Genomic DNA, 21,204 nt, shown 5'->3' with positions numbered 1-21,204 from the left:
TAACTTTAAGTAGCCTCTGCAATGAATAGTTTACTTCGGATCATCTGGTGGTTTTTAGGAGAGTGTGTTAGGTCAAGAGAAAGCTACTAAAATGTTGTTTACCATGCTTAATGAGTTCAAGCAGGCAATTTAAGCGGCAGTCAGCTGCTTAGCGATCCTCCAGGGAACCATGCCTGACCCAAGCTTCAACTCCTCTATCAAGATGTCATTCTGCACTAAACGCGAGCTAAACTGGCATTTCAAATATAGGCCCATTAGCCAACGCAGAAGCTCTTTTACTCCTAGTATCCAGGGAACCCTTTTTTGTATGCAATTTTTCTTGGTCAACTCAACAAGGAGGAAACTTAATGTGAGGACAGAAAATAAGCTTTTGATAAAATCTAAGCACTGCACCCAGCTCTCTGCTGACCTGGATATTGAGAATCCAGTTCCCTATTGCCCTGTAGTTGTGCAGTGTTATGACACAGCAGTTTGTAAAGGCTGAGTTATTTAAAATCCCAGAGGGAAACTTTAAACAACTGTCATAACCTATATTCTTATTCGGTATGTTTTGAATTGCAGCTCTAAATTCGGGAATAAGACCACCAGTTCTCAAGAGGTTTTTATATCACACGATATGTAATGAAACATTTATTAAGTTACAGCAAATTAAACACATACACGTAGCTACAATTCACTACTGTCATAACGTCTAACAACTTCCCAAATTAATCTCTATTAAGGCAACAATAACCAATAGACTTAATCAGTCACCAGGCAAAGCATTTTCACCTTACAAATTCAAAATGAGGTTCCTTTCAATTTGGTCCCTTTGCAGACAGTTGTAGGCTTACAGGCTTAGATCTTACGTGCCTCTGACTTCCACACAGAAAACCCTCTCAGGTTATACCCAGTACCCAGCCTTTCCCTTTGTATGTAAAATTTCGTTGCATCACCAGGCCCTTTGACCTCTTTTCATAGTACCAATTTTATTAGTAATATAAACATTGCTTGGTATCTCCTAGCTAGATGAAAGATTTCACTCCCACCCTTGAATGCTCTTTTCAACAAAATGCAAATGTACCCTCTACCTCTGTTTACATCTCAAAATTTACTATATGTCAAAGCCCCCAGACTAGCTGGCTTTAATCCACTTAACACACACACAGACTAAATCTCTATTTAAAAAGAAAATTCCAATAACATTACATACATTAATATCTCTTCCTGACATCCCCCTTCCTATCGAAAATTGAACCGTCATAATTCTAAAAGATGATTTCATTTTTTAATAACCCATCTCACACTATCTCCAATACTTATTATGCTATTACATTACCCGATGCATGCATTAACATAAGACATACAAGTCCTTGGTATCAACAGAAATCACTCCAGTTAAGCGTCCTGGTTTTTTTAAATGTCCAATTTTCCTTTAAGCTTCAAATTCTTGATAACGCATCAGTGAACAGATTCTCTCTTCCAGCATCACAATCCATAGATTAAATGGTTGTAATAGACTCCATTTGAAAAGTCTTGCACTTTTATCTCGAAATTTGTCCAGAAACTTTAAAGGATTATGGTCTGTATAACAATTGTTTTTGCTGAGTTATTTGCAACATAAATTTCAAAATGCTGCATTGCTAACACCAAACCCAAAGTCTCTTTTTGATCGTTGAATATCCTCACTATTGTACATTTAGCTTCTGTGAAAAATACCCTATCGGTTTTTCAAATCCAGCGTCATCTTCTTGTAACAGTACAGCCCCAATGCCAATATTGCTTGCGTCAACAGCCAACTTGAATTGCATGGCATAATTGGGTACTGCCAAAACTGGTGGTGTCATTAATACAGCTTTCAAACTATCAAATGACTTCTGACGCTCCGGTGCCCATTGAAACTTCTTGTTCCTTTTTCATAGTTCAGTTAATGGAGCCACCACTTGGCTAAAATTTGGTACAAATTTCTGGTAAAACGCACTCATGCCCAGAAATCTCAAAACTTCTCGTTTTGTTGTAGACACTGGGAAACCCATGATAGCCTTGACTTTCGCATCTCTCGGAGCCACTTTACCATATCCAGTGGTATGGCCTAGATACATAACTTGAGCTTTTACAAATTCACTTTTAGCCAAGTTCATCACCAAATTAGCTCCTTGTATTTGAGTAAATAATTCTTCCAGATGCTGTAAATGCTGCTCCCACGCCTGACTGAAAAATATTAGATGATCAATAGAAACAGCACAATTGCTTAGACCTGCAATTACTTTGTTTGTCAGTCCTTGAAATGTCACAGGTGCATTCTTCATACCAAATGACATGATTTTAAACTGACATAGTCCACTTGGGCATTACAAAAGCTGATATCTAAAAGCTGATATCTCCTTTGCTCTCTCCAACAATGGTACCTGCCAATATCCTTTTCTCAAGTCAATCTTTGTGATAAATTTAGATGATCCCACTTTCTCAATGCAAACTTCCAACTGTGGTATAGGATATGAATCTGCTTTTGTCACTGCATTCACCTTTTGATAGTCCACACACAGTCTTTGTGTTCCATCCAGTTTCGGTACCAGTACAATAGGCGAACTCCAGTTACTGCAACTAGACTCAATGATATCATTTTGAAGTATGAAATCAATTTCTTTTTGTACTTGTGATAACTGTGCCGGATTTAATCTAAGGATGTCGCGTTATGAAGATGAAACCGGTACTGAGGCATCATGTATAACTAAATGTGTCTTTCCCAACTAATTTCCACAAATAGGTTTGTGTGACTGCAATAGCTTTTCCAAATCACATTGATTTAATTAAATCAAAAGGTTTGGAAGGTAACTCAATATTTCATTTAAATTTTCAAGCACCTCTTCATTATCCAATTTGATTAGTGGGAAATCAGTTTGAGTCCTCTTTCTCATCCACCATAACTAATACCTCTTTTTGTTTCTCTTCCCTGTCAAAGCACGTTTTACATATTTACATGACACACCCTCTGCTTCTTTCTTCTATCTGGAGTATTTATTAAATAAGTTACTTCACTCAATTTATTTTCAATCCTGTAAGGCCTACTAAATCTTGCATTCAATGAATCACTAGTACTGGTTACAAAACTAATACTTTCTCTCCAGAAACAAAACTGCGAGTTTTAGCTTTCTTATCTGCCTTCACTTTCCCCATTTGCAGTGATGTCTTTAAATGTTCCCTAGCCAACTCTCATGCTCTGTTCAATCTTTCCCTGAAATTTGATACGTAATCCAGGAGAATAGTTTCTGAATTCTGACCCACCAATTTCTCATGAATCAATTTCAATGGTCCCCTTATCTCATGACCATAAACTAGTTCAAAAGGGCTAAAACCAGTTGATGCACTAGGAGCGTCTCCAATACCAAATAACAAAAATGGAATTCCTGTCTCCTCATCCTATGGATAATCCTGACAGTGTGCTCTCATCGTAGTTTTTAAAAGTTTGATGCCATCTTTCCAAAGCTTTTTGTGACTCTAGATGATAAGCCGTTGACTTAAAATGTTTTATCCCTAAACTGTTCATTACTTCCTTAAACAGCTGTGATATGACATTTGATCCCTGATCTGATTGTATTTCCTTAGGTAAACCATATTTTGAAAAAAATTTAATTAACTCCTCACAATCCTCTTAGTTGTGATATTTCTTAAAGGTATGCCTTCAGGAAACCTGGTAGACACATCCTTTACTGTCAGTAAATATTGATTTCCACTTTTAGTCTTAGGGAGGGGCCCTACACAATCAATCATGACCCTGGTAAAAGGTTCTTCAAATGCTGGTATTGGGATTAAAGATGCCGCCTTAATCACTGCTTGTAGTTTTCGTGTTATTTGACATGTATGACAGGTTCTACACAATTTGACTACATCCCTATGCAATCCTAGCCGAAAAAAATACCTCTATCTTTTCCTAATTCCTAAATGTCCCCCCATTGGAATTTCATGAGCAATTCTCAGAATCTCATTTCTATACCCTAATGGGATAACAATCTGATGCACCTCCCTCCAGCTTTCATTTGCTGAGACATGATCCAACCTCCATTTTCTCATTAGAATATCTCCCTGAAGGTAATAACATACCGGAATACATTTTGCTTCTGTTTCTGAATAAACTTGCTGATATAACTGTTTTAATTGCAAAATCATTTTTATGTAACCCCACTAACCTCCTTGAGTTAAACACTTCAGCTGAATTGTCCTGTATTCTTTCTTCTTGAACAATATTATCAAAGTGCCAGCTAATTGGACTTCTTGCCTTTCAAGTTGCTGCCCTTCTTGTTTATCTTGTTCTTCACTATGAGCCTTTGATCTCATTACAACACAATCAGGAAACAATACAGGATGTTCCTTCTGAAACACTTGTGTTGAAAACACTTCTACAGGCTGCTCAACTACCAAAGGCATCATCTATATTAGCGATCCAGCTATATCGTTGCCCAGAATAAATTGAACTCCTGCAATGGGCAATTTTTCCAGCGCTCCAACTGTAACTTCACCTGCCTTCCATTTGCTCTTTAAATTTACCTTCAACAATGGAATAGATATAGCATATCCATGAACCCCACTTATTATTACCTGTTCCTGCAATACTCCCTTTGAACAACAAATATCACTATCCCACATTAAGGATTGACTAGCCCCTGTGTCTCTTAAAGTTTCAACATCTTTACCTACTCCACTCTGTACACATGGAAAGACTTTCCCTTACACACAAAATCTTTAAACATTTCTTAAACCTGCTCCTCAGAATGCCCTTGGATAAACTGTGAACACTTTCCCACTTCTTCACCTATCACTGATTCTCCCTGTTTCACCTCTACATAAACCCTTGGTTTCTCCTGTGCCTGAACCTCAAAACCCACAGTATTTTTACTTTCAGAGCTTTTCTGTACCTCAATAATTCCAACAGATTTTTCCTGCAATTTCCAATTGACTTCATGTGCCCCATTTTATTACATTGACAACACCTCAATTTTCGAATGTCACTTCTACCTTCAGCACTTTCCTGTTTATTCTGAGAAAAAGCTTCCTGGGAACTTCCCGCTACTACTCCTCTTCCCTGACTACCTACCTTCCTTTCACCTTCACGCTTTTTAACCTTTTCCAATTTGAAAGGGTAATGAAAAGAAGGTTTATCTCTAACTCATAATCATCAGCTGTCTCAGCTGCTTGTCTTTACAGTATCAACCCTCTGTTCCTCCATATGGGTTCTCAGTACCCAAGGGATTCAATCTTTAAATTCTTCCAAAAGAATTACTTCCCTAAGAGCTGCACACTCTGTTTTTAATGCCCGTATCCACCAGTCAAAATTACTGTGTTTTACTCTTCAAGCTCGATAAGTTTTCCCAGGCTATTTTTTCATATTCCTAAATTTCTGCCTGTATGCTTCAGGAACCATCTCATATGCACTCAAAATAGCCCTCTTCACCACATCATAATTCACCAACATTTCTTCTGATAGCGAAGCATATACCTCATGCACTTTACCCACCAACTTAAACTAACAATAACGTCCAGCTTTTCTGTGGCCATTTCATCTGTTTAGCTAGCTTCTCAAATGAAATAAAGAATGCTTGGATATCTTTTTCCCCAAACTTTGGAAGAGCTTGTTTAAATTTGCACATCTCCCTACTGGGTTCTACTCTGGAAATAAGTCCTTCCTCACCTCCTGGCATCTCTTTTTTAACTGCCAACATTTTCAGTTGGAATTCTCTTTTTCTCTTTCCTCTCTCTCTACCTTCACAATTTCTAATTCCTTTTCCTGTTTTCTTTCTTTCTCCTGCCATTCTACCTCTTCCCTTTTAAAAGCCATTTCTCTGTGCTTTGCTTCTAATTCAAGTTTTTTCAGTTCCTTTGCTTGTTCAAATTCAAGCATCTTCATTTGTAACTGAAGTCTCACTACCTCCAGCTGTGACTCACTAATGTCAGGTTTCACTTCCAACTGTAGAGGCTGTGCTATACTTTTTAATTATATCTGATGTTCTAGTACCCACAGGTAACCCCAATTTTAACTTGGCTGCCAACTCTGTTAACTTACTCTTGGTTATTTGTTGCAACCCAATCAGAGTTTTGTCTTCTACTCCCAGATAAGTCTTAGCAATTGCCAAAACCATCTTGCAGTCTCACCACTTCTAAAATACCTCACCAATTCCAGAATTCAAAGTGCTTCTTGTACTCATAACCTTAAGATTCACCAATTCCAAACCAATCAAGGAATTATAAATATTATCTTGCCAAGAGCCCCCAATTGTTATGACAAAGCAGTTTCTAAAGGCTGAGTTATTTAAAATCCCAGAGGAAAACTTTAAACAACTGTTAAAACCTATATTTTCAATTGGTATCTTTTGAATTGCAGCTCTAAATTCGGAAATAAGACCACCAGTTCTCGAGAGGTTTTTATATTAAACTAAATGAAACATTTGTTAAGTTACAACAAATTAAACACATACACATGGCTACAAATTACTACCATCATAATTTTTAACAAATTCCCAAATTAATCTCTATTAAGGCATTAATAACTAATAGACTTAACAAGACACCAGGCAAAGCATTTTCACCTTACAAATTCAAAATGAGGTTCCTTTCAATTTGGTTCCTTTGCAGACAGCTGTAGGCTTACAGGCTTAGATCTTACGTGCCTCTGACTTCCACACAGAAAACCCTCTCAGGTTATACCCAGCCTTCCCCTTTGTATGTAAAGTTTCAATGTATCACCAGGCCCTTCGAACCCCTTTTCATAGCACCAATTTTATTAGTAATATAAACATTTCTTGGTGTCTCCTAGCCAGGTGCAAGATTTCACTCCCACTCTTGAATGCTCTATTCAACAAAATGCAAGTGTACCCTCTACCTCTGTTTACATCTTAAAACTACTATACAGCAAAGCCCCCAGACTAGCTGGCTTTAATCCAATTAACACACACACAGACTAGAGCACTATTTAAAAAAATGATTTCCAATAATATTAAGTACATTAATATCCCTTCCTGACAGCAGCTATTGGTGGCCTCATGATGGCTGTAGTCATTTGGGCTCTGCTGGCTGTTGATACTGCTGGACCACTTTCGTTCACCATCTAGAGCATGCAATATTGTAATCAGAGTGATTCCAGCCTTAGGACTAGCCAGACTGTAGCACATTGCAATCATTCCATCATGTTTGTTGTCATCTTCCCTTGGCAGTTGGAGTTTCTGCATTTTTAATCCACTGAAAAGGTGCGTTCCTCTGTTCCCCTGCGGATGTGAATGTGAGAGCACTCAGGGCAGCAGCAGAGCATCTGTACTGCCTGCTTTAATTAATCGGCAGTCTTCCTCCAATTGGATGACTCCCAGTGGAAAACCCATGTGGACACTGTTGTTCTTATTGCCAAAAAAATAGCTGTGCAACAGCCATTCCCACAGTGGTTCCAAACCACAAGTCAGAACAGAAAGAAAAAGATGAAAATGTTGCCAAATTGCTCGGTAATCTTTCTTGAAATCCACCTCCAATTCTGCCCAACCTGGTTTTTCCTGAATGGGAACATTGGGAAACCACATTTCTGAAAAAATGGCTGAGGAATTCCCTGCTTTTCCTGCACCCATGTAACCCTGAATCCTCCATTTTCGAACTGCCCTTCTTTCTCTGATTGGTTATACCTATTAAAATTCAGCGTTACCAATTAGAAAATCTAGCTTGCTGCGTCTCTCTTAAAGTCAGAAATATTTTTACTCTACCGGGGACTGCAACCTTCCCCGCTGAATGGGAAAGGCCCATACGGGCTGACTAAATTGTAACGGTTTTGCTGGGTTAAACAGAACTGGCATGGGCACTTCAGCCTTCTGTAGTTTTTAAAAAACATGGGTGTTGCTTCTGTAGGAGAGCCACCTTTCTGTAGAGTACACCTTTCTTAAATGGTTCTGTAATTTCTTCATTTACTGGGCCATTTTACTGGCAACTTTGGGGCCTATACTGCCAGGAAAATAGCTGAAGAAATATGGTATAACACAACAGCAGCAGTTGTCAACTCGAAGAGATCCCTCAACAACCCGGGCTGAAATTGGAAATCTCAAAGCAGGCGATTGTACACTTAGATTAATGTCTGCTGTCACTCTAACTACATCTTGTTATTGTCTTTCTCTTTAAAACTATACATCAGCCTTTTCTGCTTAGTGCACATATATATCTAAAGGATTTTTGAAGTGAAGCACATAGAGGGAAATTGGGTGGAATATTGCTCACACATAAGAGGCCGCCTGATTTTTCTATCCAAATAGATTACAATTGAGTGGGCTTCATTACAAGCATGCAGTTCTCTTGGTGATTTTTTGCTGGATGCTGGTTTCTTTATACTTATATGTAATAGTAGCCTGGTTTTGGTCCATTTAACAAAATTCTGTCCCAGACCCCCTGGCGGCACTGCAGCAGTTTTTTCTCTTTTTTCTCCTAAGGTCATCCAAAAGCCAGTTACTATGGTGACATCTAGCAAAAATGAATTGTTGAGTGTGGGCTTTTCCATCTAATGTTAATTTGCCGGGATGGTTTTCTGGGGTGCAACCTATCTGGTGTCATAGTCCACTCACCATTTTGCAACCTGGCGTTTGGTTCTGTAGCAAAAGTGGCATGCTGTTCCTTTAATAGGGGAGGATTGGGGACAAAAAGATCCCTTGGAGTCACTCCACGGCATCAAGTTGTTCTGTTTTCCTGAGCTTTCTGTGATAGATTTCATTTAAGAAAGCTATCCTGGAAACTATAGTTCGGAGTAAAATCAATAATCATTTAGATAAGTGCAGGATAATTGAGAAAAGCCAGCAATGATTCATCAAGGGAAAATCATGTTTAACTAACTTGCTGGAGTTTTTTGAGGAGGGAACAGAGAAGGTTGATAAAGGAAACACTGTTAGTGTGTATATGGATTTTCAAAAGGCATTTGATACAGTGCCACACAACAGAATTGTGAGCAAAATTCTAGGTCACGGAATAAAAGGGAAAGTCGGCACCTGGATAAGAAATTGACAGGAAGCAGAGTGTTGTGATAAATGGTTGTTTTTCAGATTGAAGGAAGATTTGTAGTGGAGTTCCTCGGGTCAATGTTGGGACCCTTGCTCTTCCTGATATATATTAATAACCTAGACTGGCATGCAAGGCATGATTTCAAAATTTTCGGTTGATGTGAAGATTGAAAATGTTGTTAACTGTGGTGGGGATAGTCTTGAACTTCAAAAGGACATTGACATTTTGGTGGATTGGGCAGATCAGTGGCAGATGAAGTTCAATGCAGAGAAGTGTGAGGTGATTCGCTTTGGCAGAAAAGATATGGTGAGACCATATAAAATAAAAGGAGAGCCTCTAAAGGAGGTGCAAGAACAGAGAGACTTCAGTGTATACGTACATAGGTAAGTGAAGATCTAAGGGCATGTTGAGAGAGCAGTTAATAAAGCATATAGTATCTTAGGCTTTATTAATAGAGCATTGAGTACAAGAGTAAGGAGGTCATGTTGAACTTGTATGGGACACTAGTTAGGCCTCATCTGGAGTACTGTGCCCAGTTCTGTGTGCCAGATTTGAGGAAGGATGTGAAGGCATTGGAGAGAATTACAAAGGAGATTCACAGAAATGATTCCTGGGATGAAGAACTGTAGCTATGAGGATAGATTGGAGAGGTTGGGACTGTGTTCCTTGGAGAAATGAAGGCTGAGAGGAGACTTGATAGAGGTATTCAAGATACTGAGGGGTATGGACAGGGTAAATAGTGAAAAACTGTTCCCACTTAAGAGAACATCAAGAACTAGAGGACATAGGTTCAAAATAATTGGCAAAAGGAGTAAATGTGATGTGAGGAAAAATTTTCTCACCCAACGGGTGGAGTCTGGAACAAACTTCCTGAAAGGGTGGTGGAGGCAGGTTCACTGAGGTATTCAGAAGGGAATTGGGTTGCTACCTGAAGAGGGAGAATGTGCAAGGTTACAGAGATAAGGCAGGAGAGTGGGACTAGGTGGAATGTTCTTTTAGAGAGTCAGTGCTTACTCAATGGGCCACATGGCCTCCTTCTGCACTGTAAAGATCCTGTGACAGAACATAATCTGCACTGTTGACATGATCTTGAATCCAGGCTGAACTTACAAGCTGTGAAAGGTTTTCCTTGGGTTGTGAATCAGTCTCAGCAATGCACAAACACTATTAATGGAACGTGAGCAGAAATGTAGTGAAGTAGAGTCAGAAAACACGTTGCATATTTTCCCTATACAGGTCTGAAGTGGCATTCTAATACAGCAGTTAACCAAATCAGTGATGGCTTTTGTTGTAGTGCAATAGGACCATTTGCAAGTTCTCTGGTAATAGTTGTAAAACATTTCTTATTTTCTCAAATACCTTCTTAATAGAAATGGGGCAAATGCTTTATACTTTGTGTGTATATATAGATATACGTTTGTGTATGTGTTGTGAATACCTATATCTATATAAAATAATTTATATTTTAGAAATGTTAAATGCACAGTAGGAAGGTTTAATTTGTGTTAATCTACTTTTTGTCTAAATAATACAACTGATTGTGAAAAGTATCCAAGCATGCTCACTGACAATAGCAGACTCTGTCTTGCAGAATGGAAAGATTCAAACATTGATCATTGTTGTGTCTTGTTTTACAGTTTCCGTGGAATACAAATTTAGCAAATATAAATTTGTTTCAATTGTTTTTTTTGGAAGTTTATAAGTTACAGGTGGAAAGGGAGGGAAGCACCATTTTGTTCTACCTCCTTAGTATATGATTATTAGGAGAAACAAATTGAATAAATGTTAAATACTAATTCCAAATTCTATCAGCTACAACTTTTCCAATTTGTTACACTTCATTCATCTTGGCACATCTTAGCTACTTCTCACCTCATCACATTGCAATGACAAGACAATGGAAAGGCAGCCTGTTCCCAGCTTTTATAATGTTTCTGGGGAACCTCCGAGGTTTTTACATAGGAACAGCCCAGGTAATTTGGACATCCAGCTTTTATGGCTTTATCAAGGAGAATTGCCCTTCATCCACTTAGCAACATTGTTAGGAAGCTGTGCTAGGGTCCTGAATTCCAACTGTGGGCAGTTGCGCACTCAAATCTGTATCTTGCCACATTAGAGCAGAATATATTACAGCAGAATATATTACAGAATATATTATAAATCTCCACACAACATTGCCAATTAGTGAGAAATCCTGAACATTTTCTTTAAGATCAAAAATTACACATTATATGCCATTGAGCCATGGTGCTTGACAGTCTAAATTATTTTTGTGACTTAAGCATTTCTAATCCAATAATGGAAAGCAGTTATAGTTAATTTTTCCAAAAATTGTGTGTATTTATGTTTATTCTCCATCCCATTTTCTTGTTGACCCTAAGCTGCACACCATCCATGCCAAGAAGGGAACTGGGTGACTGACTTTAAAGATCACACCAATGCTGCAATGAAAACAGCTGCTTGTGTGTGTAAGCAAGCAGCCTGCTGATTGTTTACCCTCCTTCCGTTCTTGACTGGCCTCCAGTTGTTACCTCATTATAGTAACACAGCTTAGCATGTGATGGCAGGGTGCCCAAGCTTTCGGGCCCATAGATATGTCTAATGGACTTTTGAAGGCCATGCATCAAGTTTTAAATCCATGTTCCCATTAACTGGCATACATTTCAAACCACAGACCCATCATTCCATCAATGACAAAGTCACGATAAGAACGACCCTGTTCAAATTTTCAAATCCATTAAATTCAAACAGGACAAATCAACAAATATCAATTATAAACACAAGGTAAAATGAGTTACATGAACACCACTGAACAGATTGCAAAGTTTGGATGCCACAGTTTGGATACCACTGATATAGAGGGTCAGGTGCAATGAGCTTGCAATGCATGAGAGTGTGGTGCAGCATGTTGGTGCCCAGTTTGCTGTGCTGCCTCCTCGCAGTACTATATCAGTTTTTTTTAACCACTGTTTTTTAACACAGGGTTAATATGAATACTATTTTAGTGAGGAATACTGTTATTTATCTTACCAGCAATGGCATGTCTCTGTTAAGAAAGGGAATCATTCAAGGAGGCACGATTTTTAAAATATGCAAATTTCTATCAAATTTTCCATTTTGCAATGGACAATGAATTTCTCCTTCAAATGCTGATCTTTTATCAATGATGGTTCTGTTCCCAGTTAGCTCCCAAATATAGTGTAATCTAAAGGTATTTGATAGTCAGTCCTCTCCACCTTAACAACAGATAGCAGTGACAAATTGATGCCATAGTATTTCTCTCCCGCTGTCTTAGCATAAAGTGGGCAAATGATGTTCCACTGCAGAATTCAATTTCACAGTTCAGTTGGGTCCTTGATTACTCTGCCAAATTCAGATTAATGTGCATTTAACTAACATGGATCAGGGGACTCTTGGCAGGCAGCCAGTAGTGGTGCTGGCAATTGATAGCAGTGTTGCGTTTTATGTCCTGTCCATCCCTGAGCACCGCTGGTGAAAGTGATTGATTAAATGAATCAGTGGCTGTAATTATTTGCAATTGTGATACATCACGAGGCAGTGTCTAAGGCCTTCCATTGAGACTCTGTACATTTTGTCATAAAGAGGTTACACCACGTCGGTAGGGATTATTGGGTTTGCAGCAAGCTGTAAGGTTTTAGAAAGAACATGAGCATAATTGGATTATCCGTTAGTTTTTTTTGTGTTATAGGTGGATTATGAAAAACTACAAAGGGGTGTAAGTCCTCAGATGACTTGGTCAGACACCTATCCTCGAGGCCCATCAAAACTACCTCAGTGTCCAACCAACCCCATCTACGCAACATCTAGCCATTATTTTCCATCATCATATTGCAAAACATCTCAATATCACAATACGCCGCCTCAGTCGAATTTTCAGTATGTTAACCAAGGTGCTTACCAGTATCCAAGCTGGAGTTCGTCGACACAACAGCAGCCCACCCGTGTATCCCATGAGCAGTTCAGAGCTGCCCTGCAGCTTGTAGTTAACGCAGGTGATCCACGGGAGTACTTGGAAAACTTCATTAAAATCGGAGAGGGCTCCACAGGCATCGTTTGCATTGTAACAGAGAAGCACACTGGGAAACGAGTGGCAGTGAAGAAAATGGACCTAAGAAAACAGCAGCGGAGGGAACTGCTCTTCAACGAGGTTAGAGAATGTCTTGGACTTTATATGAAATAATTTTCAAAACTTGATTGAGCCAGTGAGATTGATTAAAATTATTTCTCTTTGGGATTATCTGACTAGATTTTTCCCCATCAAGACATAGGTGCTAATGCAAATTGAAAGCGTTTTTGTACTCTGCTGTTTCACTCTTTCCCTTATGGTTCATGATTAATTACTAAATGTTTCGAGCTTTCAGAACCAGAAGCCACCCTGTTTTTATTTTTATGTGACTATTAAATTGCCAAAGCTATGACAATGGGTTCTGAGGATAGGATTGTGCAATTCTTAGACTTAATGTAAAATATTCTATATTGTCATTCAATCGGTAATTGAACTGACAGAACCAAAATTATTTCAAGTGCTATAGGTGCCCTTTTGTGTTAATGTAGAAAGCTTAAAATCTATCAGCACAGAACTGGTAAGATTAAAAATGGAAGAACTGCAAGTGGGGTAAATCTTGAGAAAAAGCTGAGAGTGCACAGCAGATCTGTCAGCTTCTGGAAACAGCAAAAATATTAAAACGTTAGACAAACCTGTGCCCTCGAAATGTTAACTTTTCTCCCTCGCTTGTCAGTTAACATACTTCCAGTGTGTTTGCAGCACTTAAATGTTCAAGCAAAAAATAATTTTTTCTGGACGTCTACCCACCAAGGTAACCCTCCACCACTCTGACCTTCCTCCTTGGTCCCTATTCTGTGGCCTTCTCAGTGGACATTGTTAATATTGTCCTCCAAGGTTTATCTTAGATAAAGGGCTCTTTTTTTAAAGAACAGGGTTAGGCTCAGTGTTTCAAGGTAAATTTCCACCCCTGCATCATCTTGCCCCACCTTATCTCAGCGACTACTTTAAACTTATATCCCCACCCACATCCTTTGGTCCTTTGCACTGGACTTTCATACATATCACCATTCTTTCAGCCCACCATTGGTGACAGAACCTTCAGTTCCATTTTCTGAAATTTTGACCCTACCTGTCTCCACTTCGCCCTGCACCTTCAATGACCTTCTGAAAGCCCATCACTTCAATCTACCCTCAGCCACTTCACCTTCTAATCTCTCCCTGCATGGCTCAGTGTCCACTTCCTTATTTTTTTTGTGTGTGTGCGATCACCTTGGGACATTTTTTTTAACCTAAAGAAATGAAAGCATTAAATTGGTGTTCTCCAAGAGTCAGTCTGGCATCCATTACTCTGCAATTTTTATAAATGACCTAGAATCGTGTGCTGGGATTCTCAAGTTTGTAGATGAAGCGAAACTTGGTAAGGCTTCAGGATGACATAGATAGGATGGTGAAATGGACAGAAGCATGGCAGATGCAGGCGAGTGTGAAGTGATGCACTTTGGGAGGGCCAGTATGGAAAGACAATATACTACAAATGGCACAATTTTGAGAAGTATACATGAACAGTGTGTTCTTATACACAGTTTCTTAAAGATGGAAGCACAAGTTGATAACATGATTTTTGAAAAAAATATGTGCAAATCACTCAGCTTTACAAACAGGGGAATAGAATATATGAGGTAACGCTAGAACTTTATAAGTCACAGATTAGGCTTCAGCTTGAGTATGATGGATATTTCCTGGCATCACACTTCAGGAAAGATGTAAAGACCTTCGAAAGGGTACAGAGGATATTTACAAGATGTTTCCAACAATGAGGAAGTTCAGTTTGGGGGGGAAGTTGAGAAAGTTCGGACTGTTCTTGGAGAAGAGAAGGTTAAGAGCTGACCTCATTGAAGTTCCAATATGAGAAGGTTTGTAGAATAAATGAAGAAGAGTTATTCCTGTGGCTAAGTAACAAGAGGTCAAAGATTCAAATTAATTGGCAAAACACCCAGAGCAGAACTGAGGAGAAATGTTTTCACTCAGAGTTGCAACACTCTTACCTAAAATGGTGGTGAAAAGTGATTCCAGAAATAATTTGAAAAGGGAGTTGGTTACTTGACAATAGCAGCTTAATAGGGTTATGGACAAAAATAGGGTATTTGGGACTAAGCATGACTGCTGCTTCATAGAGCCAGTACAGGTATGATGAGCTGAATGGCCACCTCCTGTGCTGTAAGCTTCTATGATTTTATGAAGTAAATGCAGTTATTACTGCAATCTTACCAGCTAATACCTTACATTAAATGCACAAAAATAAAACTGACAGCATGCTCAGGGCAAGGTATAACTAACTTTCATATCTATTAACGTAGAATAAAATTCACAATACTGTTTCTCAGGTTTAATTTCTTTGCGCTCAATGGAGTGTTTAAAAAGTATTTGATTTTCTAAAAGTATTTTTCATTTTTCTTTTTCCCATCCACAAAAGCCATTATTATGGACCAAACTGCCACCCAAAAGAAAGGAGGTAGTGACATCATGTAATCAGGACTCTGAATAAATCAACTGCATTATTTCCCACAGAGATTCTGTTTTCCTTGGAATATAAGCCAGTTGATATATTCTGTGCCTGGAGTTGTACTTATGTAATACAAAATATACTTTCTTGCTCCTACATCTATTTTGTTTCCTGGGGTTCACAGGGGACATTGCAAGGATTACACTCTTCACCTTTTTATTTACCTTGCCTTGTCTGACCTTCACCCAGCTTCCCTGTTGTAGGAAATAACTTTAAGAACGTATTTAGCATTTTCATAATGCAACCTTCTCTCTGCCTATTAGACATTACAAAAACTTTTCACCTTTTTAATCACTTTGTATTTTTTAAAAATAGGCAAAGCTGCCAAATAATGCCAGTGGCCCAATATATGCCAGGATCTACTTGGAGATAATAAGTAGAAAGAGTTGCATAGATTTAAGAAACATGCCTGAGCTTAAAGTGTCTTGGTGCATCCTTAGTTTTTTCTCTGCCTAACAATTCCTTGAAATAACATGGTTAGCTAGGAAAAGTACGGAAAATGTCTAAGCCGAACATCCCACTAACCATTTTTTGCAGAGATTAAAATTAAATCCATTTTGTGTTCTCTGTTACAACCTAGTAAAATCATGTATTAATGTGAGAATGTTGGTTTGTTCATGTTGGCTGGAGACACGAGGAGAATAGACTTGGGAGGGAGGGGAGGACAGTGAGCCAAAAGAGGTGTCTACGCACATTTTTTTTACCCAAAGTGATTACAGAGCAAGTGAAACTGTTGAATAAAATGTTTGCTCACAATATATCCATCTCCAATGAACTTGGCATAGCCAGGAATAGCATGTGGCCAGTGCTGGGAAGGAAGGACTGCACATATAAACCTATTTTAAATTGCCTAATCTTAGGAGTCCATTATCTAACGTTAATTTGCTTCCAGAAACCAACTATTATAGAACAAATATTAACAGTAATGGTCTTTAATTGAATTGCATATGAGACACGTGGAATATTGAGATGTAGCTAGCCCATTTGAAAAACCTAGTCAAAAGATATTTCCTTTACAGCCACAAAACGTAAATCTGTTTGGGAATCTCTTGCTCTCTCATACACACTCTCATACATGATTTCTTTCTTTTCTTCACCTTGCAACCCATATGGAAAACGAGTTTCATTTTTATCAGAGATTTTATTGGGAACATTTCCTCCGAATCTAGAAGCTTCGTTTTTGCCCACTGGTGCCACTGGATAATTCCTTTTGCCTTGTTACTTTAGTCTTGATTTACACTGTATCCTGAAGGGCATGCCTGACTAATTGGGCTGTCTGCAATATGCTTTGGGGAATGATCAGGTGTGCCCCTTCTCTCATTTAAAATAGAACTCGGTACTCTAAGCTTTTTTTGTAACTGCACAGCTATGGAATAAAGATCTCTTCTTTGTTACCAGATGTTAAGTTGGTGAATTACAGTTATTTTATGGTGGGGCTCTCTATGGTGTCCTCCTTTATTATATTACTATCTTATGCATTCTGACTGTTGTTGTAACATTAAATCCACAGTAGTAATGCCCATAAAGAAAAATGCAATTACACAATTTTAAAGTGGACATCCTGTTTGATTACATTATTTATAATTTGCTTCAGAAATCTATGATTTTCTGATTTTGTTTTTTTTTAACATATAGGTGGTCATTATGCGTGATTACCATCATGAAAATGTGGTGGACATGTACAACAGTTACTTGGTTGGAGATGAGTTATGGGTAGTTATGGAGTTTCTGGAAGGTGGTGCTTTAACAGACATTGTTACACATACAAGGTATGTTTTCAAATCTCTGGATTTTACTGGCTACCTTAACTAGCTGATACTTAAAACATTTTCAAACTTTTGCTTTAAATGTAATTAATTAAAAAGTTAATTCACAAATGAAATCTTAATGGGAACTGATCTTAGCGATTTGTTGTGTAATGGTAGCATTAAAGGAGCTACATCCGCTCTCTGTCTGTTAGCTCTTCCAATAATGTTACTTCCATTAATGAAATACTGGACAGGCTTGAGTGCATGAAATGATATTGTCTCGTCATGCTGAACCAGGTTATACTTGGTGCAATTAACTCACTGTAATGAAAAATGAAAATGTTGGAAAAAGAAAAGAATGGTTGAACAGAGTAAATTCACTAATGCTGAGTTCCTAGCTCGGGTCAGGAACAAGACAACTTTGTAGTGACAGTTCTTCGACCTGTGCTAATTTCAAGCATGGTTCCTTGCTGCAACCAGAAGATTCATTAGACCAGGCTTGTCCAATATTTTTGTATGGGGTGGTGGGGGAGGGGAAAGCATATTTCAAGATTTTTCTCTCTCAAGGAGGCAATGAGCAAATTTCGGAAAGGTGAAGCTTGACACAACATTAGACATGAATTTTTTTTAAAAACCGAGGTATGAGAAGAAACAACTTGCTGAGTGAAAAAAACAATGAGTAATAAATAAAAGTCAGTATTAGAGTGTAATAGGGTGACTGTGTGTATGTCCGGCTCAGTCCTAGTCTCAGGGTGCTCACTCAGTCACTCGCTCACACCCACTGTGAGAGTGCATGATGATGGTGGGGTGAATGAGAACCCTGATACTGGGAGTGAGTCAGACTTACAGACGTACTCTGCCTCACACACAATTGCCTCACACTCTCTCCCTCTCCCCCTCACATTCTCCTTTTCCCCCCTCAATAGACACTCTCTCTCTCCCATCTCTCCCCCCCCGTCACTGTCTCTCATCCCCTCAAAATCTCTCTTCCTCACACTGTCTCCTTCCCTCACATATTCTTTCCCCTCGCACACACTCCCCACACACACTCTCCCTACCCCCACACTCTGTCTCTCACCCACCCCTCTCACGCTCTAACACAGTCTCCAGTCATTCAATTACTCAGACACCAGTGGGCCCCGCTCCCACTCCCTCATGCTCCACTTTGACATGTCTGAGCACTGCTCTGGCCCTCATTCTGGCTTGCCTGGGCCCCACTGTGGCCTGTCTTGGCCCCGCTTGAACTTGCCTGAACCCGCTTCAGCTGCCTCATGCCCTACTCTGGCCTGCTTGGGCCCTACTGCTCGAATTCATTTGAGCCCTGCTCCGGCTGCCTCACGCACTGCTTCAGCCCACTGGGCCCTGTGAATCTATCAGCAGCTAACGTGGGAGAGAAACGGCCTGTGATTGGAGGAGCAGCTCCATGCAGGATCTTCCATTCAAGCTTACTTGTTTGATCGGCATTTTGAAAACTGACTCCAGGCACACATAGTGGGGTGTGAGAGGCCGCATCCAGCCTGCGGGCCACACGTTGGATAAGACTGGGATTAGACCCGTTATCAGAACTCAGTAGCAAGCTCCTATACATCATTCATTCTGGGCATCAGCTTCTTCCAAATCCAGAGTTTTTTCGTGCATGCAGGATAATGTATACAATGCACTAAGATATGTAATACTTGATGTCACAAAAGAACATAAGAAAAGAGAGCAGGAATAGACCATACAGTTACATGAGCCTGCTCCACGATTCAGTACGATCATGGCTGATCTTCTGTCTCAACTCCACGTTCCCTCCCACTCCCCATATCCCTTGATTCCTTGAGAGACTGAAAATCATGGCCTTAAATATACTCAACAATGGAGCATTCACAAGCCTTTGAGATAGACAATTGCAAAGATTCATAACCCTTTGAGTAAAGAAGTTTCTCCCCATTTCAGTCCTAATGAGTGATCTCTTATCCTGAAACTCTGCCTCCGAGTTCTATATTCCCCAGCCAGGAAAAACAATCTCTCAGTATCTACCCTGTCAAGCCCTTTCAGAATTTTGAATGTTTCAATGAGATCACCTCTCATTCTTCTAAACTCCAGCGAATGTAGGTTCAATTTACTCAGCCTATCATTGTCAGACAACTTTCTCATCCGAGGAACCAATCTTGTGAATCTTTGCCCCCAGTGCAAGTATATTGTCGCTTAAATTTAGAGTGTAAAACTGCACATTGTATCCAGGTATGGTCACACCAAAGCCCTGTACAATTGTAGCAAGACTTCCTTACCTTTTTGCATGCTGTACCCGCATTGTAACTTTCTGTCGTCTTTGAATGATTACACCCAAATCTCTCTGAACATCAACATTTAGAAGGTTCACTTGTGATGTCAGCAAACTTTAATACATTACTCTAGAAGTCTTTGTCTAAGCCATTAAAATAGATTGTAAAGAGCTGAGGTCCCACCACTCCACTAGTTACAGCCTGCCAACGTGATCTTGCCCCATTTATCCATCTGCTTCTATGCTTAAAAGCAATAGGAGCAGGGGAAGGCCATTCAGCCCATTGAGCCTGCTCCATCATTCAATAAGATCATGTCATGGCTGTGGCCTTAACTCCACTTTCCTGCCTGTCCTCCGTAACCCATGACTCCCTTGTAGATCAAAAATCTGTCTCGTTCAACTTTGAATATATTCAATGACCCAGCCTCCACTGCTCTTTATGAAGAGACTTCCAAAGACTAACAACCCTCTGAGAGAAGAAATTCCTCCTTGTCTCCGTCTTAAGTAGGAGACCCCTTATTTTTAAACTGTGCTCCCTAGTTCTCTCATGCTAATCTTTGAGCTACGCATTCAACTCTCTGATCTTATTTACCCTATGCTAATTTGTTCATAGTTCAGGTAGTAATCCAGAGATTATTACCTTTGTGGCTCTGCTTTTTAATTTAGCCCCTAGTTTCTCATACTCCTGCAGCAGAACCTTTTTCTTAGTCCTACCTATATCATTGGACCATGACAACTGGATCCTTCCCTCCCACTCCAAATTCCTCCCTTACCTCGAGGAGTTGTCCTCAAACCTTGGCACTGAGCAGGCAACACAGCCTTAGGAACGCTCGCTCTCAGCTGCAAATAATAGTGTCTATCCCCTAATCTATCCCCCTACTATAAGCACATTCCTTCCTTATCTTCCCAGCAGTTCCTGCTCTCATCCAGACAAGCTGCAATAACCTTGAACTTGTTGGACAATTGCATAGGCTGAGGCTCCTCCATTGCTGTCTTCTGGATCCCCATACCTACCTTCCTGACCATTAACCAATCCTCCATCCATGCTAACATATTACCTCCAACTCCATGCATCCTTATCTTGTGTATTAATCTTTTCTGTGGCACCTTATTGAATGCCTTTTGGAAATCCAAGTATACCACATCTACCCCTTTATCCACCCTGCTAGTTACAGCCTCAAAAAAACTCTAATAAGTTTGTCAAACACAATTGCATTTCGTAAAACCATGTTGACTTTGTCTGATCATGCTATGATTTTCTAAGTGCATGTCACGGCTTCCTCAATCACTGATTTCAGCATTTTCCTAAAAACCAATAGGCTAACTGGCCTATAGTTCCATGTTTTCTTTCCCTTGAATAGCATTATCATGAGATATGTTGTGGTATGTTTTTACACTGATGTCAACACAGTGCTGCTCCATACCTGGACTGCTATGTTGCTTGGATTTTATCAATATAGCTGAATCAGAGTGGAATTCAGTATTCAGTATGATCTTCACACTGATTTCATGTTTACAGGCATAAATTTTCTGCAGAAATCATAGTCTATAAAGACAAAAGGAAGAATTTTCCGGTTGGCGAGCTAGAGTGGGGCCCGTTCGCCGACGC

At 39.4% G+C, this 21,204-nt stretch overlaps 1 protein-coding gene across 1 annotated transcript in view; it reads left to right on the top strand.

The window, feature by feature from the left end:
- Positions 1 to 21,204, top strand: part of pak5 (p21 protein (Cdc42/Rac)-activated kinase 5) — a 201,812-nt gene that overhangs the window by 166,991 nt on the left and 13,617 nt on the right. Inside the window, exons 5-6 of the mRNA XM_041173288.1 lie at positions 12,701 to 13,159; positions 17,217 to 17,350. Of these exons, the coding sequence (XP_041029222.1) occupies positions 12,701 to 13,159; positions 17,217 to 17,350 (593 nt within the window). The remainder of the gene's footprint in view (positions 1 to 12,700; positions 13,160 to 17,216; positions 17,351 to 21,204) is intronic.

Source organism: Carcharodon carcharias, chromosome 2 (genome assembly GCF_017639515.1).
Source record: "Carcharodon carcharias isolate sCarCar2 chromosome 2, sCarCar2.pri, whole genome shotgun sequence".
NCBI classification, from domain to species: domain Eukaryota; kingdom Metazoa; phylum Chordata; class Chondrichthyes; order Lamniformes; family Lamnidae; genus Carcharodon; species Carcharodon carcharias.
The sequence above is the reverse complement of the archived record's forward strand: the minus strand, read 5'-3'. Positions and strand labels throughout refer to the sequence as shown.